This window comes from Microcaecilia unicolor, chromosome 2 (assembly GCF_901765095.1).
Source record: "Microcaecilia unicolor chromosome 2, aMicUni1.1, whole genome shotgun sequence".
Lineage (NCBI taxonomy): Eukaryota > Metazoa > Chordata > Amphibia > Gymnophiona > Siphonopidae > Microcaecilia > Microcaecilia unicolor.
The window spans coordinates 570956038-570982487 of NC_044032.1; the positions used below are offsets into that span (position 1 = coordinate 570956038).

General features: G+C 41.4%; 1 protein-coding gene across 3 annotated transcripts in view; it reads left to right on the forward strand.

Moving 5' to 3' along the window:
* Positions 1 to 26450, forward strand: part of FAT1 (FAT atypical cadherin 1) — a 332072-nt gene that overhangs the window by 152270 nt on the left and 153352 nt on the right. For all 3 annotated transcript variants that reach the window (XM_030191474.1, XM_030191476.1, XM_030191475.1), the window contains exon 4: positions 20245 to 20306. In XM_030191474.1, coding sequence (XP_030047334.1) covers positions 20245 to 20306 — 62 coding nt within the window. The remainder of the gene's footprint in view (positions 1 to 20244; positions 20307 to 26450) is intronic.

Below are 26450 nucleotides of genomic sequence, written 5' to 3' on the forward strand. Positions count from 1 at the left end.
CACAGACATCCCAGCAGAGCAGTAGGGCACCCTAGGGGGCACTGCAGTGGAATTTACATAAAAGGTCCCAGGTACACATCTCATGGTTACCTTTTTATATTGCATGGTAAGCCCTCCAAATATCACCAAAAACTCACTGTACCGAATTGTACACCACTACAGTAGCCCTTATGCCTGCAGGTGTCACGTATACATGGGTAAGGTAAGGTTTTGGTGCGTTTTGGAAGGCTCACACTTTCCACCACAAGTGGAATAGAGTGGAGATATGGGCCTGGGTCCCCTTCTCCACAGTGCACTTCATCGAACACTAGGCTACTTCAGATACCTGCTTGCTGTTCTATTAGGACTGGCCATAACATCTGAAGCTGTTATAGAGGCTGGTATATACTGTTTCACTCACATCTTTGGGAGGTGGAAGGGGGTCAGTGACCACTGGGTCATTTATGGTCATTTAGGGCACCTTTTTGTGACTTTGTCATGATTGAAACAGGTCAACACCAAACTTTTAGCCCTGGACATTTTTTCTTTGTTCCATTATGGCAGAAAAATGTCCAAGTTTTGGGAAAGCCCAAATCCCGCTTCTGACCCCCCCCCCCCCCCCCTCACACCTTGTGATTTGGATGCACTGCAGACAAACTGCATAGAGAAACTTCTTAAAAATGGGTTTTAAAAATAGCAATTTGGATGTTTTGCCAAAAAAAGTCCATCTGCTGCTTTGTCCAGCTTTTTGGATGTTTTTCTGTTTCGAAAACGAACCCCTTAATGCACCAACTAAATACATATTTGGCTAGTTATATTCCCATTATTGGGATTCTTGAAGGAAATATTAACTTTAGAGAGTGAGCCTTAAATTCCCGTAGTGCAATAAAAACAGCAACTGCCTGGTACGGCACATTTTAGAGGGCGGCATCGGCACTTAATCTCCAGGTTCCTTCTCCTTCCTTTCCTAACTCTACCTCTACTACTACTACTACTTATCATTTCTATAGCACTACTAGACATACGCAGTTCTGTCAGCAGCTATAGAAAATGCATGATGGTCAGTTCAGGGCCTTGAGCATCTTTGCATACTTAAGGCCTGCTGACCTCCTGCCCCTTCAGAAACAGAAAATTTGGAGAGATGGAAGCCAAAAGGGTTTGAGCATGCATGGATGTACTCAACGCGAAATTAGCGTCTTAATTTAGAATTGCCCTTTTAGTTTCTTGTTGAATAGAATTGGGAGGCAAGTAGGACAAGGTTAGGTGACCAAAAGTAATCATGTCAGTTGTGATTTAGCTTTCATCCAAACCTATAGTATGACTATGACAAGTTTTGCATATCCTCGTATTAGAAAAGTGTTGACCATGTTGGAATATAATCTGAATGTGAATGGAATCAATGCATATATTGAAGTACATGTGTTATTTTAAAATGTAATGACAACTTTGGGCCAAGCTAGATTTAATGTTGCGCCTGTGGGAAGCACAGATGTTTTAAACAGATCTGTATTTAGATTATGCATTAACCATGTTACTGTTCTTATTTACAATTTTCCTTTATTGTATACATATATTATATATAATATTTATATCATCAGCCTTGTTTCTAGTTTCTAGAATTTGTATTGTAATTTTGCTTGATATAGTGGCCTAATTTAAAATATAGAGATCTCTAAAGTTCTGCCTTGCTGGGTTTTTGACTGGCTAAGCAGCTGCTACCACCAAGATGCAAATCTGGGGCTGTCTCAGCCAGCATCCCAGAGGAGGGAGTCTATTGCTGGATAAGCCACTGCTAACATAGAAGTGAGAGAAAATAAGCATCTCTGAAACACAAAGGTGAAGCAGGGAGCCCCTGATCTGAAAAAGAAAAGGATCTGTAATATTGAAGGCCAAGAGCTTCCTCAGTATGAGGAAGGGTTCATCTGAAAGAAGTGTAACCTAAGTGTAAGTGTCTAATATTTTTCTGCTCTGTTATTATTTGATTTTTGTCAGCAATCCTTTAAGACAGAAGTGGACATCCTGCGGCCTGAATCTAGTCTGTCATTGAATTTTGTGTGGCCTGAGAGACCAGACCATGAGAAGTGTTCACAGAAAATGTCATTAACCAGTGTTTTGGCAATTTTTAAATACTGATTTCACAAATATTTTCAGAATAGCCACTCTAGCAGTTTGTTTCTATTTTTTTAGATACATAAATAAGAAACATTTATCTGGTTCTGACATTACATAATGTTGCAGCCCACAAATGATAGTACTGACATTCTGCGGCCCTCTGCTTATAGAGGTTGATGGGGAATATGATTGAGGTCTACAAAATGCTGAGTGGAGTAGAATTGGTAAAATTAAATCAAATTTTTTCACTCTTTTCAAAAAGTACAAAGACTAGGGGACGCTCAATGAAATTATATGAAAATACTTTTAAAACAAATAGGAGGAAATATTTTTTCACTCAAAGAATAGTTAAGCTCTGGAACTCGATGCCGGAGGATGTGGAAATGGCAGTTACCATATCTGGCTTTAAAAAAAGGTTTGGACAAGTTCCTGGCAAAAATGTTCATAGTCTGTTATTGAGTTGGACATGGGGGAAGCCACTGCTTGCCCCAAAATTGATAACATGGAATGGTGCTACTATTTGGGTTTCTGCCAGGTACTTGTGACCTGGATTGACCACTGTTGGAAGCAGGATACTGAGCTAGATTTGACCATTGGCTCTGACCCAGTATGACTATTATGTTCTTATCTCTGCCTTAAGACTTTCTATAAATCATTTGTTCAGAACAGTATCTGTCCTGGACTGATTTATCGGAGGAGGCAAATGTGAAGAGAGTAGATTTTGATGCCTGTGGTCTCCGAATTTTACTGGTTCTGACCTGGAACCCAGAAAAAATTACACTTGATCTTAGCCAAAAGGTCAGTAAGCACATGCAAGCCAGTGTTAACCTCTTTGAAGTTGTGCCCCCAGTTTGTCACACAACAGAAAATAGCCATTGTGAGGGTTCCCAGACTGGCAGTGGTTACAATAATGGCTGGAGTAATTAAGTTAAGATGAGCATTCTAAAACTTTTAATACTAATATCTCCGAAAGAAATGGATGTTCCATGAGAATTTTCATGATATGGGTATACCTGAAATACTGCAAGGGTGCTCTTGTTAAGATCATATTAACACAAGTCTTTGTTTATTGCAATGGATGCCCATGAGCAGGCATTGCAAATTTAAGCTTCTTATGATGCTTGTTAGAGCACTGACAGGTATGGCTCCACATTCAGCTGCTGTTGCTTTTTAATTGGCCAGGGAAGAGTTTACCTTCGTTGTCTTGGAAAGATCTTGCGGTTCCAGCAGTTAAGCTAGCACATTAACTAAAGTCTTTGGTTGGGCTCTTGTAGTGGCTCAGTCCTGTGGAGTAGAGAATGATACGGGGACAAAGTTTGTCCCCATCCTCACCCTGTCACTGTGGGTTCTGTCTCCGTCCCCACCCCATCCCCGCGGGTTCTGTCTCTGTCCCCATCCCGTCTCCACAAGTTTTGACCCCATTCCCGTCCCATTCCCACAGATTCTATCCCCATCCCCGTGGGCTCTGTCCTCTTCTGAAGACGCCTCAGACACTTATGATTTTATATTTAAAATTTAAATATTTTTTTATTTTAAGTATAAAAAGGAACAATAAGCTGTGCAACTGTTTTTTATAAATCACAAATAGAAAACAATAATAACAGAGAGCAACTATAATAACCCTACGTGCACCACCACCACCCTCTACCCTTCCAATCCCAACAATAGCTGACTTCTACTACTCCAAGGAACCCTAATCCACCATGTTAAAGCGTCCAAGGGTACAAAATACGACCCATTCTGTATGCCCTAATGGAGGAGAAATATGACCTATAAAGCATTGTTATGATTTTTTTAAAATCTGTGGATGAATAATAAGTCATCAACAATCTCAGGATTCAGTCTAGCTCTCTTGTCTTCCACAGTCCTTCCTAAAATAGAAAATGCCTTCTCAGAAGATGTGCTGGTAGCAGGAACGTACAGGATCCCCCATACAAATTTTACCAGTTGTGGCCCGCATTTTTGTTTGTTTTTCCAAAAAATGAAAACATCATCGCCTGCATCACTCAAACGTATATAACTGTCCAATTCATTAACAGCCTTCAGAGAATGACACAGGCACAAAGTTTGTCCCTGTCCCCATGGGCTCTGTCCCTATCCCCATCCCAGCTGTTACCGCAGGGTCCCGTCCCTGTGTCATTCTCTGTTGTGGAGTTCCTTACCAGAGAAGAGCTGCTTAGGTTTAAAAAAAAAAAAAAAAAAGGTACAGTCCTTTCTATTTGTTATGCTTTTGAGGAGTGTTCTAGAATTGACTGATGAACTTGTTCTCTATACGTACAATCTTATATTTATATCTGCTCAGTTTTTATTTTATTTTTTTAAAAGATTTCATATGTTGTGGCTATGAGACACCTAGAAATTTCAGGATGGGCAGAATATAGATATAAATAAATAAAATGCATGGCGTTTTCCCTTGAAACACATATAACTTTTGTATGTCCATTACAAATATCCTGAAAAATCAGGCTGGTTTTGTAATGCCTCCCTCACGCCCGGACAGGGTTCAGAATCAGTGATGGAGATAACCTTGTGTATCCTTTTTGTTTTCCCTCTTATTGTCCTTCTTTTTTGTAGGCTTTGTGAATGAGTGTGTTTGCCTTTATTGTGATGGGCATAAAGGCTGGCTTTCAAGCAGCAATAGTGTTACTACCTGTTATTTTTTTATAGTATATTTCATTATTGATAGAAATTGTGCATGTTCAAGAATGTTCCAGCAGTCAAGGTTTTTACATTCCTTCTCAGTGGTATCGCCATTCTGCCTCCTCTATAATTGTCCATAATGTGACAGATTCAACAAAGAAAGTGCTAGAACTAATCTCTGCCTAAGGAGAAACAGAATTGTTGGAAACCAATTTCTTGATCATTGTGGGGAAATTGGCTTGAAAAAGTGGCTCCTTGTATTTAAGATGCCTGGAATGTTGGTTTCTCTCTGCTGTCAAAACGTTTAGAAAGACCAAATAAAACAACAGGGTTAAAGTTCCCAGACCGTTTGCACTGCCGCCCCCTCCCCCCACCCCACTGGATGGCCATTTTTATAACAGTGCAGAATGCTGGGGGGGGGGGGGCAGGGGGTGGGGTGTTTATTGGCATATGCTCACTGGTGAGAAGGTGTTGCCATGAATATTATCTAGATACAGTACTTGCTTGGCCAATCAGTAAAAATTGTAATTAAATGAAAAAAAATTGCCTCTTTCCATTTACTTGACTAATGAGGTTACTATACTACTAGGAAATTAAACACAAAAAGTCTTTTTTTTAGGGCACAGAAATCCTATATAATAATTTGGACCTCTGCACATCCGTCTTAGCTGCCAGGGTTCGTAACCGAGTTCCTATTGGTCCGCCCTGGGGATGACATCACAGGGCAGACCAGTGGGAAGTGAGAGGGAAGGGAACCCAGCAGCAGCCACCGGAGGTGAGAAACCAAATGCTACCCCGAGATCCATGATCCCCAACCTCCCCCCCTCCCTCCTTCCTTCCCTCCTTCCATCCACTCCCGTCGTCCGAGTTCCGGGCCTACTGCAGTCCGATGGCAATTGTTCATCAGGCGTTGTTTGCTTCTGCTCCGTTTTATCTGAAGCAAACACTGCAGGTGTACCATCCCAGATGTATGTTAAGATCAGAATCTACTGTGCTTATGAAGTAATGCAATTGAGAGATACAGATACAAGAGCTTTGGTTTTTGTGTCTGCTGGAGTCCTGAAATTTTTCACAGTCTCCATGTGTGTTAACAACTTTGAATAGTTTTGTGTCATCTGCAGATTTAATTACCTCATCCATCGTTCTCATTTCCAGGTCATATAAAAATCTTAAATAGCATCAGTCTTTAGGCACAGTATATAGAATCTGGGGGATTGTGTGTATCCCTACATCCTCTCCATCCCTGCCTAATCAGAAGTGCCGTGTCTCCCTCCCTGCAAAAATTCACCACCCTCCTCCCTAGCCCTTTACTGTAGTGCTTGCCAAACTTAGTTCTCACCCCGAATAGGGTCATAAAATCCATATTAAGGGTTGTAACCAGGCCTATGCAAAAGAATAAAAAACAAAAGTCATTAGCCTGCTTGCATGGGTTAAGATGGAAGCACTGCAGCTGACATTGTAGAAGGGCTGGAAGCAGATGAATCCAAGGTAGGACGTGAGAGTCACGTACTTGTCATTGGCTGAGAAAATGGGTCACTGCCACTCAAAGTTTAAGCACTGCTTTTTGTGTATTACGTTTTATGGTATGGAGAGTATCTCACTCTAGGGCAGAAGGCAGCTGCTCCCCTCTAACACATCATAATTTGGGTTTCAGCCCAGTCCTTGGGACATACCTAGCAGTCAGGATTTCAGGATACCCACAAGGAATATACATACGTATAATGGAGGTAGGCCATACAAACTAATTTTTTTAATGCATTTTCATTCTAATGTAGTAAATGACGTTGGATAAAGACCTGAGCTGTTTATCCACTCTGCCCAACAGTCACGCTCATTACCAAGTCACGATTAAGCCAGCAATGAATGTGGTATAAAATTCTCGATCATTGTCTCTCTTTGGCATTTTTGGGACCTAGACTGTTGAAGTGCGCTCAGCCTTGTCCTTTGTTTCCAACTTCTGAAGCTGCTGTTGAAGTCCACTCCAGCCTATCTAAATCCGTCTTGTCGATTGTGGGACACAGACCGTAAAAGTCTGCCCAGCACTGTTCTCACGTTCCAAATTACTGGAGTTTCTGTCAAAGCTCTTTCCAGCCCATCCTAAAACAGATTGCCATATATGGGACAGACCATACAAGCCTGCCCAGCACTGGCCTTAATTCTTCACAGCCAGAGTCACCAACTAAAGCACCACTCGACATGCAAACACACATACAACCATTTAAGTTTGGGGTTTTTTTTATACCATTCATTTTCTAATTAGAGATCTTGTGTGTTCATCCCATAGCTTTTTGAATTCCTTCACATTTTTTTTTCTCCACCTCCCTCAGGAGGGCATTCCACCCTTTACATTAAAAAGAATTTCCTGACATTACTCCTAAGTCTACCTCCCTGCCTGCAACCTCCAATTTATGTCCTCTAGTTTTACTGTAGGTATCCTGCAAACTTAACTGACTAGTTGTGTCTCATGGACTGAGTTGAAAACCACTACTTTGAACTGAAAGAACAGTTAATCATTGAAGGGCTTAATGTTTAATAAGTTTGATATACAGCTCTTCAACTCCAACATCAAAGTGGAATACAAGCGACAAATAAAATAATAATCTCTGAATTAAGTTGTAAATCAATACTCACAGAGACTGTTGCAGTACTATTTGTCCTGGGTTGTCTGGTGAAAGTACATTGAGATAAAAATAAGCACATCTTAAAGATACCAGTTTTTTCAAGGTTTGAGTCATTTACTAATACCACTACTAATAATGTCTTCAGCGCTGCTGGAAGTTGTATATCAGTTTGTATATTGTTCCAGAATTGATGCAATATACTAATTCAACAGCTCAGCTGTCTCCAGTAAATATTGGCAAGACAAACTGCAGATAAGATCTGCCAGGATACCAGTTTCCTGTTGCTGATATTTTCGAAATAGTTTGAGATAATAGTATAGGGTTAGTTAAGTTCATGCTCAAATTTTGAGTGGTGGGGTTTCCCATTTTTCAGCTAACTGACTTAGAAGGGGAAACTAAACTGGTGTATAGTTGACTTAGAAGGGGAAAGTCTACTACTATTACTGCTAATTTCTATAGCGCTACTAGACATGCGCAAGAGTTGCATTTATTATGGAAATAGTTAAAATAACATGGGTTTAATCAGAAGTATTAGTTTTTTTTTTTCTTTCCAACGAAATAGAAGTTGGAAAGAACTATATAAAAGAGGTGTCCCTCCACCTGTGTGGGGCAAAATAGCTATCAGAATGGGACGAAACTCGGCATGTAGAAAAAACTGTAAAAAGTCACACAGAGTTGGGAAATACAGTAGGTATAGACCAGGGATTCCAGTGAAATAAGTACGCTACCTCCCTTCCCAAACAAAAAAAAAAGGGCCAATTCTTTTCTATGGGAGAAAGGAGTTCCAGCTTCTGTAGCATAGAAACTTGAGAGTGAAATGTAGCAGTTAGTGAAGAGGGCAAGGTAGTTTAAAAGGTGGAATTCCCTATTCTTACAAACCTCCAAACTACCTCTATTGTGCCAAAACTACCCCCAGTGACCCCAGAGCCTAAAAACTACTCATGTTAAACTGCCCCACCATCCTGCTTACAGCCCCCACACCCAAAAATAAGCACTATAACTTCTTCTACACCAGAGTACCAATTGTTCTGCTCCCAAAAACTACCCCACAAAAACCACCCTATCCCAAAAAACTACCCCTTCCTTCTCAACTGCCACATAACCCCACTAACGTTTCCATCCCTATCCCCCACAACTGCCACAAAGTGGCGAATAAGCCTGCATTGGGCTTACTGCCAATTTGTAAAAGGGCCCCATCCAATAAAGACCAACAAGGTATTTTGGAGTTGTTGTTTTAATTTCTGTTCCATGGGGTCCACCTCCCAATGCAGAAAAGGTTACCCCAGTGCTTCATTTCTGTCCTCTGCGATTCTCTCATGCATTTTTGAATTTAATTACCACTTGAGTCTCTCTCCTAGCTTATGCTGATCCCTGCTGTATGAGCCCTTCCGTTGAGCTGGAATTGGAAATTTTCTTCCAGTTCTCAATATCCGCAGAAATATCCAAGAATGATCTTTTGTGTGTTTCAGTTCAGCAGGGATTTTAAGGAAAAAGGAAGCGTTTCTACAATCAAATGTGGTTTTAAAAAATCAAAATAAAACTAGTACTTGTGATATTAGCTTGGTTGAGTAGTAGGGGGAAGTCTGGAAGTTCTTATGTTTAAAAATGCTTAAATATCTTGGGAAGGTTCATAAATGATCTTCTTTTAGTGTGGAAGAAGATAAAGGGTCATAGTAAATGCAGATGGGCATTCCCAGTGGTGTGCTGGAGCATTCAGTCCTTAGTCTGGTTGTTTTAAACATTTTTGTAACATAGTAGGTGACGGCAGAAAAAGACCTTTGCAGTCCATCCAGTCTGCCCAACAAGATAAACTCATATGTGCTACTTTTTGTGTATACCTTACCTTGATTTGTATCTGTCATTTTCAAGTTTTATATTGAGGAAAGGCTATTGGGCAAAATGAGCATCGATGCAGTTTATACCAAAATCTGCAACAGGGTAAACAACCTGGAAGATGTGGAAAACAAGGAATGATCTAGTGTTTGATAGTTAATATTCAATGGAAAAACATTATAGGGGCTTGCTTTTGGTCTGCAACAACCCAAGGGACTGGTATAGGAGGTGAACTTCTGTGCATGCAAGAAGAGAGGGACCTGGGGATGATGGTGTCTGATGTTCTTAAGGTAGCCAAATGGATTGGTAAGCATCCTTCTGCCTTTTGCTATTGCCTTAGGTCAGTGATGGGCAACCTTTTGAGCTTGGTGTGTCAAAATTCACCAAAAAACCGAGCCTAACTCGGGTGGTGTGTCACTTCAAGAAAAATCACTGCTACTAGGAACGCCCCCGGGCCCCCCCTACCCGAGATCGCTGCCCACCCGAGGTCGCCGGGCCCCCCCTCCACCCGCTACCGGGCCCGGAACTAACCTTAAAGCCTCCTTTCACGTTGCAGCAAGCAGCAGCAGGGCAGACCTCTCCTCCTTCCTTCTGTGCTCCGCCCTCGCGGACGTTACGTCAGGCGAGGTCAGGACACGGAAGGAAGGAGTGGCCTGCCCTGCTGCTGCTTGCTGCGACGTGAAAGGAGGCTTTAAGGTTAGTTTCCGGGAGCGAGGAGGGAGGGCGGACCACACTGCGGCGGCGCCGCGTGTCATCCAAAATGGCTACGCGTGTCAGTGCTGACACGCGTGTCATAGGTTCGCCATCAGGGCCTTAGGTGCATAGGGAGAAGAATGCCCTGCAGGAAAAACAGGAAGTTGATAGTGCCTCTGTGTAAGTTTCTGCTGAGATCTGATTTGAAGTACTTGTGCAGTCATGGAAATAACATTTTTAAAAAAGGATGGAGTTGGTCTGGAGGGCAGCTACTGTCGTCATAATGCTTGAGATGGATTTAAAGATCCAAATAAGCATACTTTGCAAGAAATGTGGGAGAGGGGAGGTATACCTTGGAGGTAATTAAATGTCTCCATCATATGTGCACAGGAAGCAAGTCTCTTTAAATGGCATGTAAATTCTGGAATGGTGGGGGGGGGGGGGGGGAGAGTCATAGGATTAGGGTACAGTAGACTTTGGGTATTCCAAGGAAATATTTTAGTGGATAGTGGAGAGTATATCTAAGTTTATGAAATCATGGGGCAAACACAGAAGAGGATCTTCAAGGGAGAGGATGTGATTATAGAACTGAGCAAATGGTGTGGGTAGACAGACCATATGGTCTTTGTCTGCCATCGTCTTTCTTTTTCTGTTTTTGTGTTTCTTTACAGAATGTAGGCAATGTTTAGACGATCTGTTTTTGAAGAATGTTTTTCTGGATCCACTGAAAGTCTTCCCTACCATCGTATGCTTTTAATGAATACAAATTTTATGCTGAAACTTGTCTAGTTATTTTTAAAAAATGTATAAGAATGCTGGCTAGATTTCCTCAAAACTCAATTTTCCTATTTCATGACACTTTTTCTGAAAACTTTTTTTTCTTTCTTTGTTTTGGGCAAGCTCCTTGTTTTTTTTTTTTTTTTAATTCTTCTTTCATCCAGTGCAGTCTTCAGATGTTGTCATTCATTATTCACATCATTGTACCAGAGACATATTCACACAAGTGTGATGTCTGGCAAGCGTCAGTTGCTTTCCTATACTTGGTTTGCTGTCTGAATCTCCTGCTGCTGACAGCATCTCCCCCCCCCCCCCCCCCCCCCCCCCAGTGTTCTTGGAAGCATCTAGGATGAGCTCACCCAGAAGCAGAGAAAAATTAGCCCAAGAGTAGCAAGATGCTTGAAATTCTAGCAACCTGGTGTCTGTGTGGGGTTCTGATAAGGGCCAGTACAAGACAACCAGGGATCAGTTGAGTATATGATGGTAGGAGTGGCTAAGTAGACAGAACTTTCAAAACTTGAAATGCTGGTATCTCGGTAATGACATTGCTTTGTATTTATTTATTATGATTTAACTGCCTTTTACAAAAGAATTCATCCAAGGTGGTATGAAGTTAAACTGGAGAAAGATCATAACTAGTATGTTGAGTTTCTGTGCCAGATTGTGATTGGAAAGGGGATAGGAGTTGTTTGGTTGCAGTTGCATAAGTGTTATTTGTTGGAAAACATTTGAAATGATAATGTTGTTGTAGTTTTTTTATTTTACGTTTATTATGTGATCCACCTTGGTTAAGGTAGAATGTTAATAAATAAACTAAAATATAACTATTGCATATAGATAAACATATTAAATAGATAGTTCAGTGATTAGCACACATAAGTGAGAACAGAAAAGGAAGGTTTTAATAATGTTAACAACCAAATAAGTTTCTGGAAACACTGGGCTTAGAAATATGGTGCTTTCCATCACACTATTTTTTCTATTTTATTCCTTTACCAGTGTAACCTTGATTTTTATTTTTCCCAGCATAAACTAAAATAGATTTTCATTATTAAGTCTCTTACACTCATGTGCTGATTTCTTGTGTCTGGGCGTTGAGCAGGTTTTTTTCTTTAATAAGACCCTTTTTATTTTCTGATGACCTCTGGTCCTTGTTTATTTTCCCTGCATGAAATTAGTTGAATGATTAATGCCTGTGGGACTGGAAGACCCCAGGCGTTGCTGCATGGGATGTTTTGAAAATAGAAATGTGAGGGAAGTGCACTGTTGAGAGCTGATCTGACTAGTAGAGATTTGACTTGAAACAGATACTGGGGGGGGGGGGGGGGAAGAGTTATTAACGTGGGCTATGGTTAAGTAGGGTTAATTTATCATAAGTTGTGCTATGTTAGCACAAGCCCCCTGGTAAAATAACCCATCTTAATTGGTAGCCCATGTTGATAATTTCCACCATAAATCTCTGCCCTCTGGGAATCTTCTAACTAAACTAGTGCTGTTGGGAAATGGGGAAACCTTATCCACTGAAATCATGAATTCTGGTGTTCTCCATTGGTGACATTCACGACTGTCCCCAGAACGGTGATCCCACCAGGTTCGTTATAAGCCGCGAGATTTCTGATGACCAAGTATGTTGTTTAGTTATTTTTGTATTGGGATTTTTAACCGCCTTTATGAGGTATTCAACCAAGGCAGTGGTGCAGCATTGAAGAATTCATATCCAGAAAGGGATCGCTCTATCTGTTTTCACTGCTTGTAAACCAGGTAAATACAAACCCTATTCTCCATGATAGCAGACAGGTCTGTTTTCTTGATGTCCATAATGAATATTTGATATGTACCTACTTACATGTGGTCTAATATGTAGATAAATTTGTATCTTTTGGTTTCCCTGAGAAACCAGACCTTGCTTGCAGCAGGAAAGGTCTGGAGCTATGTGGCTGGCTTGTACTTCCTCACTGCCAGTTACATAAATGGGGAGAAATGACAGACCTTGACGGCATAAATAATGTGCTGTTTAGATATTAAACAGGATCGGTCACCTGTTACAATGAGTCAGTGACCAGCCTCATATCGTCTGCATGACTGCCACGTGACGGGCACATTTCAAGGGAAATGGAATTGTTTTTGCTGACGAGTGGCAGGAAATATTATTTGAATAATGATAGTTAGCTGAGTCCATCTTCGCCACAATCTCTTTTTGCCTTTGATTTCTTAAGGCATTGCTACAGGCCTTTTCTGAAGATGTGCTGTGATTGTGGAATTTGTTTTTCTTTCTTAAGTGAATCTGGAGCAGCAGCCAGTGGATTGCGGGGGTGGGGGAGTCGGGAACTGTTTTCACTCTGCTGGTTATTTATGCCCTCCCACTGTTTATATGAAGTATTATGTCATGATTCTTGACACTTGTGGTTCTAAAATCTTCTTGCAGCACAGTTATAATGATAAGCGGAGTACAGATAGTATTGTGGCTGGTTTCTGATAAGGTTGTCTATCTGTTGGAGGATTTTTATTTATACCCCTCCCAACAGATAAGATATGCATGTGTTATACACTGCAACAGTACTGAGATGAAAAATGTGATGTTACATAGGAACCAACGTTTCAAAATTACTGGGGGTGCTAAACCCAACGGAAATTACCTCTCCCTGGACACAGTCAAGAAGTTTAAGTATTGCGGGTGCTCAAGCACCCACAGAGCTGGTTCCTATGATGTTACATAAGAACCTTTTGTTTTAAAGGGCCATATTTAGTCTGGCCTCTGTTAGATATTTAGCTTTTTTCATCTAACTTTGGCTAGCAGTTCACTTGCAAAATTAGTAAAATAATTACTACATAAAATATTTGTATATTTAATATCTGTGATCAGGATAGGGAATGTGCCAGGCCACTCGTGTATCTTAAAATTTGGCTCCCAGTTCCACCAGCCTGGGTGGGGCTATGGCATCAGATGAAGGAGAAACATGGCCCCAGTAAGACTAATGTTATACAGTGGAAGAGCTGCCACTGGGCTACGTGGAAGACCCATTTTCTAGGACAGACTCCTGCTGCCGAGATGCTTTGTAAAGAAAAAGGCTGCAGGAAAGGGGAGAAAAGTCTAGATGTGAGGGAGAGAAGGGGGAGGAAAAGACTAGAGAGAGGGGAAAATGGAAAGCTTATAAAACCAAAAACGTTTGAAAAAGGAAATAGATTCCATAGGGAAAAACAAATACCAGGTCAGTGTAGTACCTCTGCAGTGTGGGTGGAGCTAGGACAGTCTTGAAATTGTCTGGATAGTGGTGGTATTCAGTCTGCTATCCGGATAATTTAAGACAGATAGAAGGCTGTCTGAAGTTGTTGAGACATTATAAGTTATTTGGATAGATGAGGCCCCGATACTGAAAAGTAAACGCGGGTGCTAGAGGCCATTAGAGGGTTCTAGCATGTGAAATGAGCATGCCAGGCACTAGCACAGATAGTGTGCAAATGTAATCAAGCTCATGTTTATGAGGTCATTTTGCATTCCTCCCCAATGCTCAGAAAAGTGCGCCTGAAACAAAACTGCCTTGCCTTGCTGCAAAGAATAACGCCAAGTCGGAGTAGGAGTCGGAATGTTGGCAGAGTGGATTTCCCACGATTCTCATGCTTCTCTCATGACTCTTTCTGCAAAATCTGCCAGTTTTAATTGCTTTTGGAAGCAGAAGGAATCCCATGCTAGCCCTTAAGCACTGGTTATGAGAAACAGCAGACCCAAGCAAAAGCATACATTGTGCTAAAAAATAAAAATGCCCAAAGTGAAAGCACACATTGGCGTCTGTTTCCTGTCACCTATATTTGCATCACATTAGCATTGAGCATTAGGGTGTTGTTGTCCTGCGCTGTTACGGTGGCATTTTTACAGTGTTATTCAGAATAGCACTGGAGTTTTGAGCATTGGGGCCTGACTGAATAGTGCCACTGTTCTGATAAATTTCAGTGCTGACCGCCTTATCCAAATATTCAGTGCCGGCCACTATCTGGATAGTGATGCTGAATATCTATGGCAGCTGAATATTTACTTGTACGATTTCTTGCTCTTAAAAAATATTTAGCATCTAAGCTTTGCAACATTTTTTTTTAGTCCTGCCTGTAAGCGTAAAGGTTCCCCCCCCCCCCCACACTCTTTGTGAGCCCTCCTGGGACAGAGAAATATCCAGAGTACCTGAATGTAACTCACCTTGAGCTACTACTGAAAAAAGTGTGAGCAAAATCCAAATAAATAAATAAACGATGCAGAAAGCGAGAGATTTTGGAACTGCTAATTTCAGTATTCTGCAGAGGTTCCTGTAATGCTCTTAGTGGATAAAATAGCAAAGCTGAAAGCAGCCTTTATGACTGCATCACTGAATTGGGGTCAGCAGGCATTTGCTCTGCTTTTAGGCTTGGAAGTTTGAGGACTAATCTACAGTTTCTTTCTACAGAGAGCTTTTCTGTGCAGAGTCATTAAATAGGCAGAGGGCAGTACATGCCTTTAATGTTGGGGGGGGGGGGGGGGGGGGGTAATTCTATAACCTGGGCACCAACTTTTAGGTATGAAATAGACTTTTGAATGGCCAGAATGCAGACATAAATGTCACTAATCCCGCTGTGTGTTATTCTGTAACTACGGACTGTTAAACATGGGATAGTCAAGAGCTCTTTATTAGGCCCGACATGGGCCGTGTTTCAGTGTCAAGCGCATGCATCTGGGTCTGATCAAAGAATACAAAACGAAAATATGTAGAGCCTGCTAATTTAATCACATTTTTAAAAATAATGCTTTTTTCACGAGTCATTTTGTAATCCATGCTGGATGTACCTCTGTTCACATTACTGATTTCATATGTATAAAATCCACACAGTTTACAGTATGTGCATGTTTCACACAGTTACACTATGTTCATATTTATAACATTTGATTTTGGATTTTTCAAAGTATCACATGCTTTGAATAAATAATGTCTTTTTTTCCCACTTTGTCTTACCAGTTTGCTTTCTGATATCAGTTATCAAAGATTTCAGTGCATGTTATTCTTTGCATTGTGACTAATTAGTAGGCTCTATCTGTATTTTCGTTTTCTTTGATCAGACCCCTGATAAGTACATAAGTAATGCCATACTGGGAAAAGACCAAGGGTCCATCGAGCCCAGCATCCTGTCCACGACAGCGGCCAATCCAGGCCAAGGGCACCTGGCAAGCTTCCCAAACGTACAAACATTCTATACATGTTATTCCTGATGCCGAAACATGACCCATGTCAGGTCTCATAAACAGCTCTTGGCATGCCATGCTTGAACGGCCCTTGGCACTTCTTCTGTATTTTATTTATTTGGATTTTGCTCACACCTTTTCAGTAGTAGCTCAAGGTGAGTTACATTCAAGTACACTGCTATTTCCCTGTCCCTGGAGGGCTCACAATCTAAGTTGGTACCTGAGGCAGTGGAGGGTTAAGTGACTTGCCCAAGATCACAAGGAGCAGCAGTGGGATATGAACTGGCCACCTCTGGATATCAAGCCCGATGCTCTAAACACTAGGCCACCCCTCCATTCCCTCTATTGTGTATACTTTGACCCTACCTTCTGCTGTGACCCTACCTTCTGCTGTTATACTCTGTAACTTTGCACATATCTTCGATAGCGCATAGTTTGTAGGTGATCGTTCACATGGATGGAATCTGGATGGAGCGTTGGCAGGGCTCCACATAATTTAACTTATAGGATAGTATACATTAGGCATGCATCTTTGGAATCCAGGCACAAGGATTTCAGCTCTATGACTGGCATAAGTGCTTACACCTAACCACATACTCAGTTACACTAGTTTTCTATCAGAGAATGTAGGCCCCACATAGACAACACTTTATAAAATTGCCAGTCTGACACCAGCCAGTCAGATCTTCAGAATATCTGCAGTGAATATTCATGAGATAACTCTGCAAGCACTTCCTCCATTGCATGCAAATTTATCTCATGCACATACATTGTGTAGTCTAAATACCTGATTAACTTGGGTTTCTCCAGGACAGGTTTGGGAGCCTTCAGTATAGACTAAATCTTCTTGTTAATGCTAGAAATGTATCAGGCTAGTGTGGCAGCGTATAATCACATACAGAAATAGAAAACCCTTGCAAGTTCAAAGTAGGTTAATTTTAACCATCTTGCATAGAAATCAGCTTCTGAAATATTGTAAACAACTTAATATATCTGTGAAATGTCTACCATGGTGAGGGTATGATTTTAATTTTTCCTTCAAAGCATTTTTGTTGCAAAGCATTTTCTAAATTATGATGTGCTAGCAGAATTATTCTTTGCATGGGTGAAAGATTTTTTTTTTCTTCAGAAAAGGAATAATATAATTCTTTTTTGAAGTTTAAACACTTTATTAATCTTCCAAATCAAGACATAACATAAACTAGTAAACATTTACAATGAAAATCAAGGAGAACAGACCAAGGGATTATCCTGCAAGTATTACAATTACAAGTTCACACTCGAGCCTAAGTATTGCAATAAACATGGCATCTCCCTAACATCATGCATTTGATTCCGTGGCCAGGTAGTCCTGAATTGGTTGCCATTCCTTGCTTACATGGATGACTGTATTTGATTTTTCAGCTACTTTAATCTCATACTTGTGCATTAGATGTGCAGAGGGCAGTTCTGTAACTTGGTGCCTTTATTTAGGCACGCCAATTCTGCGTGCTGAGTGCCAGTTCTATAATGGCTTCTGTGCACCATGATGCCATTATAGAATACTGTATAAACCTGAATTGGCACACTTATATTAGGCGTGACCATTTATGCAAGTTCAGTGGTGAGTGTGCCATGACACATGCATAACTTATAGTATTCTATAAGTTATGCGTGCAAGTTGGACTCCAACCTTTGCCCTTCCCATGTTCTATCTGTGTGTACACCCCTCATGGAGTTATGTGCTAGGATACTTATGCACTACCTTATAGAATAGCATTTAGTGAAATTGTACTTAGGCAAGGCATGCATAACTGCTTCCCCTAGGTATAGAATTGCCCTGCTTGTTCCACCAAAAGTGAATATTTAACAAAGTAGCATCTTTCAAGTTAGTTTGTAAATCAAGGCATATTAACAGATTCAATAGTCTTTGCTGTTCAGGAGGCACTTTCCAATCTCATTGGAGGAACCTAAAGATATAACCACTTGTACCCTTTAAAGGGTGGCTGGGTATGCAATATTTTTCTGAGCATTTTGCCAAAAAGTCTAGAACTTTGAATGACTGGACATTTATATATCATGGTAAAGAAAAAGCAGATCCCAAATACACAGTCCTAAACAAAGATACTTTATTGAAATGACCACCCGATGTGGTCCACGTTTCACCCCAGTGGGGCTGCCACAGGGATATAACTGTTCTAAGGTTCCTAATTGAGCATACCAAGATTAAAGTATCTCACAATATCCGCACTTAAACCTGCTAAGGTCAACAGCTGTGTTGAGAGAAGTTGACAGCAGTGGACCAATATCTCACTGCAGATAAGTATTGATATTGGGAAATATTCTATTCTTGGTATACTCAATTAGGAACCTTAAAACAGATACCCCTGGGGCGAAACGAGGACGATGGAGATGTATCCTTCCTTTAGTGTTAAACGCAAGGTCAGAGGAGAAAGATAAAAGCAGCATTAGAGAGAGATCCTGGATATAAAAAATGGAAAAAGACAAAAAAAAAAAACAAAAAGAAAGATGGGGGGGGGGGGGGGGGGAAGAAGAGATAGTGCCTGGGGAGGGGAGGAAGATGGGAGGACATGGTACCCAGGGAGGAGAAGAGAACAGAGGAAGATAGGAGGACATGGTGCCTCTGGAAAGGAAAGGATAGAGAAGAGAGATGGGAGGAGATGGTGTCCATGGAGAGAGGGGAAGGAAAGGGGAGAGAATGGATGAGATGGTGCCCATGAAGGGGAGGAGAGGGGATGAGATGGTGCCCTTGAAGGAGAGGAGATGGTGCCCAGGGAGGGGAAGAGAGGAGGAAGAAGAGGAGAGGAGATAATGTCCGGGAAGGGGCAAGAAGAGAGACAGTAGGAGATGGTGTCCATGGAAGGGAAGAGAGAAAGGAGGAGAATGAATGGTGTCCATGGGGGAAGGGAAGAGATGGAAACTAGATAGATATGAGCAGGAAGAAGAAAAATGGAAGAAAGTTAAGTGTGAAAGATGGATATAGAGCAGGAAGTGAAGGAAGAGAAAAAAAAAAGAAGTAGTGAATAAGACAGTAGGTCCAGAAAACAGAGTTCAGAGCACAATAAAGCAGAACCAGAATTGAAATATGTCAGTTTTGAGAATTTATATCTACTATCTATATATTGCACTGTACAGGAGGAAATATGAGGGGGCGCTCCACGCAGCCAAAAGTACAATTACATTTTTTAATCGTGATCCACCATGGGTTGAAGCTTTTAATCGATGAACAGCCCTATTTTAAACTCATTTTATAAAATAGAAAGAGGCTTAGAGTTTTTATTTATTTAAAACATCCATCTGTGAAGAAGCATGACATATCGGGTTAGGAGAAAGTGAGCAACAGGCAAAAAAAAATGTTGAAGCCAGCAGCTTAGCTGCTGGGAATCTTCACCGCTGTCATTTGAAGACCCAGAGGAGTTGCGGCAGCGGAAGAAGAGGGCCTAGCAGGGATCTGTCGGCCTCATGGATTGAAGAACCACAGAAACAACCAGTAGATGAAGTGGCATGGCTGGCAGGAATTCCCAGGCGCTGCTAGCAAAAGGTCCAGAGAATTTATAGGCCATGTGCAAGGAGACCTTCATGCTGACTGTGCTGTTTATGCTGGTGGCAGCATGGACATTGACAGTGATGAACAAATGGGGGGAGGGAGGTAAAGATCAGAATGGAGGAAAAACAAGAGAATTGGGAGGAGTAAGGGAGAGTTGGGGTGGGGAGGCAAAAGGGTAGGAAATATCTTGGGCGGGAGGAGAATAAGGGAGTCCAGCCAGTGTGTGAGCAAGAAGGCATAGGTGAGTGAAGTGAGGAAGAGAGAGTATGTGTGTGAGGAAGAGAGAGAGAGAGCGTGTGTGTGTGTGAGGGAACGTACACACGTGCACCCTGGAAGACATGCATTTGCATTGCGTGCATACACACTTGTTCTTTCTTTTGGAATAACTGTAACACATACATGCATGGAGTTTTAAAATGCCCTTTATTAAACTGCAATTCAATTTTAGGTGTTGACATAGATATAAATTTTGTTGTTTATTCCCTGTGGATTTGTCATGTTTTGTTGTAAACAGTAAGGTTTTGAGATTTTAGCTATGTTTATATTATCGCCCTCTTTTCAGTCGCAAAGCCTTCTAACTTTCTTTGAGTTCCTTCCATGTTGAATGCAGCTTTGTTTCGGAAGGAGAAGTTTGAAATTCAATAAGTGTGTATACCTACGCGTGCTTGGAAGAGTATTTTTAGGATTGAGTAGTTTATGTAAAGGTCATGACCTGTAGTCTGACTTCCATAGTATTGCAAAAATTGTTCATATAACTTTTCACATTTCTATCACCTGACTTCTTTATATTCGAGGACTTAACAAATAGGAGATTTTTATTTGCTTGTTTTATTTTCTAGGTCTGATCACAACTACATCAAGAAAACTAGATCGAGAGCAGCAAACAGAACACATACTTGAGGTGAGTTCATTTTTCACTTAGATTCTGCCTGCTTTATTAGCAATTTTTCTAGGGCAACATTCTTTAGTATTCAGAACAGGTACGGGTTAATATGAGGGGGATGTCATGCTGTAACTTGTTTTGTAGTAAGTCTTTTTTTTTGCGCACTAAATTAGTGCACTTTAGTAAAAGATCCTCTATGTGACTTACATATGCCAGTTACGGTATGTGAAAGTGTCAGGGCTAGTTCTGATAAAGGGCTGAGCTACTTTATGGTGGCCTTAGATGTGTCTGCAGCCTTTGACACTATTATTCATGATATGTTATTGGGCTGTTTGGAAGAGATGGGAGTGGCCTAGTGGTTAGGGTGATGGACTTTGGTCCTGAGGAACTGAGTTCAATTCCCGGCACAGGCAGCTCCTTGTGACTCGGGGCAAGTCACTTAACCCTCCATTGCCCGCCGCATAGAGCCTGCCATGAGTGGGAAAGTGCAGGGTACAAATGTAACAAAAAAAAAAAATTGGAGGGAAGGTCTTGTCATGGTTTGGTTTCTTCCTGGAAGGTAGGTTATTCCAGGTTGAGACCAAACATGTTACTTCAAGTTGGATGAACATTATTTCAGGCGCTCCTCAGGGTTTGGCCCTCTCGCCAGTAATTTAACATTTATCTGGTGTCTCTGTAAATTATTTATAATTCTGGAAATATTTAAAGGCTTTTCTGTTTGCCAGTGCCTTTGATTTGAATTACGAGTAACTGTTGAGATTGGGTTTACTGATTAATGGGGATTGTGATGTCTGGATTTTGTGGTGGGAAACGATTTTATGTTTGGGTATATATTTTTTAGGCATACGTAATGTCTTGTTAGTATGTTGTCTGTTATTTTATGTGCAAATATGTTGTGAACTGCCTAGAATATGAGAGAGTGTGAGGATGAGAATAATGCTGTTTGTAGATACTACTGTAACGTCCATCGAGGAAACAATACATTCCTCAAATATACATGTGCCTGCTATTCATCTCGATTTAATGACTGTTTCAAACGTTTGACCCCCATTGAGTTATTAAATTTGGAGCTTCTGGTACCTGACAGTGTGTGGGAAAGGACTTGCTTCTGGGACCGCTGCTTTTTAACATGTTTATAAATGACCTAGAGATGGGAGTAACTATTTGCTGACGACACAAAGTTATTCAAATTTGTTAAATCGTGAGAGGATTGTGAAAAATTACAAGAGGACCTTGGGAGACTGAGCGTCTAAATGGCAGATGACGTTTAATGTGAGCAAGTGCAAAGTGATGCATGTGGGAAAGAGGAACCCGAATTATAGCTACATAATGCAATAAGTTTAGAAAGAAAGGGCAGGCTAGCGATGGGATGATAGTTGGTTATATGATAGTAGAGTTAGATTTTGGGTTCTTCAGATATGGCCAAACAATGGCCTGCTTGCATTCTTGATGGAAATGCTCCAGCAATAAAACTGGTGGTAAGAATAGATTGTATATAGGGAAGAAGAGGGTTCAGGAGTTGTTTGAAGAAACTTGGAGGAGATATGGTAGATAAATTTATGTAAGAGGAAGATAGAAAAGCTTCTAATAGCAAGAGTAGAGCCAGATTAATAGTATATTTGGCTCTAGGCAAATATATATTTGTGAGTCCCCCGTATCATGGTCCCCTCCAGGTTTACTGCTTTTCTTAACCACCACTACATTTTACCTTTCCAGAAGTAGCAGACGAAAATGCAGAGCCTAGCTGTCAGCGTGGTAGCAGTAATAGTTTGTGAATGAAAATTGGAACTAGGGAAGCACATGCTTCAAATGGAGTGGCTTAATGGCTAGAGCTAGAGAGCTGCCAAATCATTGAGTTCCAGGAAGGAAATACTGGGCCAGTCCTGGATTTTTGGCAACCCTATCCCAGCACATTGAGACCTGACTCAGTGATTTCAGTTGGTATTATTAAGGACTACAAATAGCACGCCGAATTGGGATGTATATTTAAAACTAGAACTCATCAAAAAGTCTCCCTCCCGGAACTGGGTAACTTGGGGCAGCTCTGCAGTAATAGGCTGAGAACCAGGGAAGCTGGGCAAGTCAGTTTCACCCTCCATTGCTTCTGGCACCAGAAGTGCTAAGGGTGGACTTGCTCCGTAGAGTGAGATTTGCAGATTATGAGGCATATTTTCAAAGCACTTAGCCTTCCAAAGTTCCATAGGTTTCTATGGAACTTTGGAAGGCTGAGTGCTTTGAAAATATGCCTCAATGTGTCTTACAAAGTTGTATGTGTGAAAAAAACTTCACAAATGGAAGAAGTAAAATAGAATATTTAGCTTTTTTTTTTTTTTTTTTGGTGCTTCTGAAAAGATACAAAATGGAAGCAGTAGAAGAACTTTGCCCAGTATTAGTTGAGTGAATTCCCTGGGCTGAAAACTTCCCTCACTTATGGGCAGATGCTCAAAACCCAATGCCGGTGTTAGAGGCAATTAGCACCAAACTAATGCTGGTGTGAGTGCAGAATGCTCAGAGGGCTCTAGCACAAGAAACAACGTAAGCACCAAAGATTAGTGCAAATAGCATGCAAATGTATTCAAATGGATGTTAATGAGGTCAATTCCTATTCCCTCCTAATTCTCATAGAGCAGCACACAAAAGAAAGCCACCCTTCCTGCTGAAAACCTAATGCCAGCTTGGAGCACGTGTTGGAGTGTTTGAAGAGATTTCCCATGATTTTTTATTTAAAAGCTGCTGGTTTTTATTTAATTTGAAAGCAGAAGGAAGCCTGTTCGAGCCTTTAAGCGCTGACAGTGAGAGACTAATGTATGCAAGTCAGAACAAACCTGAAAGTGAAAGCACACATTGGCACCTGTTTTCTGTGCTTAAATAATAAGCTTTTCAAATGAAAAAAAAATTTGAAAAGGTTATATGTAAAGGTGCGCCAGTGTGTGCTTTAATTCCGGGGTTGCCTGACGCATGCATACGAGAGCCGTGCTTATCCCAAAACTCTCGTGTGCATGCACCAGGCATGTTCCTTCCCCTTGCTTTCAGGTAAACAGAACGCATATCATTTGAATGTTTTTACAATTGAACATTGGGGAGCTATTTTTCAGCACTGCTACTGCAGTATTGATTGGGCGCTATTTCAGATAGCACCAAGTTCTGGGCATAGGCCCATCAGAATGAACACAGGTAAATTTGTATCTGTTAATTTCTCTGCTCCAGCTCAAATTTTCAAATGGAAGCTTTGTTGTGATGTTGCTCCTACCAGAGGCACAGAAATATACACAGAGGTATACATTATCTCAAGCACAACCATAGTAACATAGTAAATGACGGCAGATAAAGACCTGTATGATCCATCCAGTCTGCCCAACAAGTCCCCGGCCCCTACAACATCTCTACACCACTATGCAAAGTTCTTGCATCTTCTGCCAGTTCTTTCTCAGCCTGTAGCAGACCTTTCACACTTTCTCTCATTGTTCTTAAATTCCGCAAGTTCTGGATTGATCTGTTGGAACTCAAGGAAAGATAATATCTCCTTTATTTAGTTTTCTCCTTATTTAACTTGCTGTTCACATTGGGATCAATTTTATAGAGGTTCATGCAGAGAAGGGCTTTCATAAAATTGCAAAACTGTGTACTTAAACAGTACATGCATAGGAGGGAATTGATGGCAGCCTGGCTTCCAAGCTCCATTCCCCTGCTCCTAGCTAAACAAAAAAGTCTGTGGTGCAGTGTCTACTTACAAGAGAACAAAAGAAGGCAATGGTAGGCAGAGTTAAGCCAGTGGAGGGTAAAGGTAAACAGTGGACCACTTCACACCTTGAGAGCACGGCTACAGCGTGCACACTATCGCCATCGACCACTCTTGACAGTAAAGCAGTATCTGACTGCATTCAGAAACCATATGTCCAGAGGGTTAAAGAAGAAGCTTAGTGTTATGTCGACCTGGTTAATGAAATTAGAATTATGAAGGAGGTATGATGTGCAAACATTGAAAATATTCACAGGGACTTGAGGGATATTGGAGTATGTGTAAAGGAGACAGAGGTGAAAAGTGAGGGGCATGCGGAAATATTAGCAACCATGGAGTATAAATTGGATACATAAGAACATAAGTGTTGCCATACTGGGACAGACCGAAGGTCCATCAAGCTGAGCATCCTGTTTCCAACAGTGGCCAATCCAGGTTGCAAGTACCTGACAAGATCGTAAAACAGTACAATATGTTTTATGCTGCTTATCAAGTTAATCTTAATAATGGCTTATGGATTTTTCTTTTAGGAAGCTATCCAAACCTTTTCTTAAACCCCGCTAAGCTAACTGCTTTTACTACATTCTCTGGCAATGAATTCCAGAGATTAATTACACGTTGAGTGAAGAAATATTTTCTTCAATTTGTTTTAAATTTACTACTTTGTAGCTTCATTACGTGCCCCCTAGTCCTAGTATTTTTGGAAAGAATACACAAGCATTTCATGTCTACCCGTTCCACTCCAATCACTATTTTATAGACCTCTATCATATCTCCCCTTAGCCATCTTTTCTCCAAGCTGAAGAGCTCTAGCTGCTTTAGCGATTCAGAGGACTCCCTGAGGCTACTGGGTTGGAAAGTGTGGAGGTGGTTGTGTGCAATGCCGAGTCTTCCTGGAGGAAAAATGGCTGAGGAGATAGCTGTGCTGGAAATAGAGCTAGTGCATAGAGGCCCAGATGCATTAAAGACATTGGTAATTCCCGTTCCCTACCGATTCCATAGCGAATCGGTAGGGAACGGGAATGCATCAACGATAGGGAATGCAAATGAGCTACTCGTTGTAGCTCACTTGCATTCTCTAGTCCTTCGGTACCTGAGTCGGAGAATCGGGACGTCCCTTTAGATTAGGCTCCTCTTCCTGGTCTCTTCAGCCAATCAAAGCGGGCTTAGTTGGCTGTTGTCAGCAAAACGCGCTCTGATTGGCTGAAGAGACCAGGAAGAGGAGCCTAATCTAAAGGGACGTCCCGATTCTCCGGCAACCAGGAAAATAGAAACATTTCGCTGTGGAGGGGTAAGTGGCGCGGCGAAGACTAAATAGAAGGGGGGAAAAAAACACGAGCGCCGGCAGAGCAAAAAACTGTGAGAAAAAAAAAAGACGTCTCTCACAAGCGCAGGGAGAATACGTCCTTAAAGGACGCCCCTCACATGCGCTCCCTGCTTTTTTTATTTTTTATTTTTTTTATACCTTTTTTTGGGGCCCTTTTTCTTTCCGATTCCCTCACAGGAGCCCTAACAAGAGGTCAGACATCTCGTTAGGGTTCCTACGGTAAGGGAATCGGAAAAACGGTAGTGCATCTGATTATAATGGGCTGCAACGGTACTGCAGCTCATTATAATAGCTTTTCAATCATTTGCATTCCGTTTTCGTTGCCTGCTACCGTGGCAGGGAAAATGCCCTTAGTGCATGCCCAGGGTGAACTACTTGCGTTTTAAACTGGCTGGAACCAGTTTAAAACGCAAGTTGTGGGCTCGTTAGGTTTTGTGCATCTGGGCCTCAGTCCTGGGCAAACCTGCAAACAATAAGCCCCAGTAAATATACTGATGCCACTGTGGTGGTTTGCATGTCATGCAGGAAGAAGGCTCTTAAATACGAGACAGTGGTACACGTGGATCAAGATCTGTCTGCCTTCACGTTAGATAGACTGAGAGAAATCAAGCCTGTGATCAGTAGTCTGATTAACAAGGAACAGGCAAAATTACTGGTTGTTCCCTTTCCGTCTTAATGTTACACTGGCAGGAAAATTGCATTCCACTAAGGACATTACGAAGGCCAGGAGGGTGCTGAGACTTGCAAGCTTAATGGCATCAAATCAGCTGGAACCTACAACTCCATCTCAGCGAGCGATAGTAAGTGGTATCATGCACTGGAGCAAGACTTGAAATCACGAGACTTATTGAACTTCCTGCACTGTACAGCTCATGTTTATAGAGAGCCAAATTGTGGTGCAGAGCTGGGAGACGCAGTTTGTGAGGCAGCTCTGCAAAAGAAGAAGGAAAAAAAAAAAAGCATTTAAAGGTATAAAATCTCAGGCACCTGAACTCAATTTCTAGGTGCCATGGCGATCAGGCGCCCAGGATGTATTGAACCCTGCTTTACACTATCAGTCATTTTAATTTTACTTTCTATTACACACTGCAGAAGC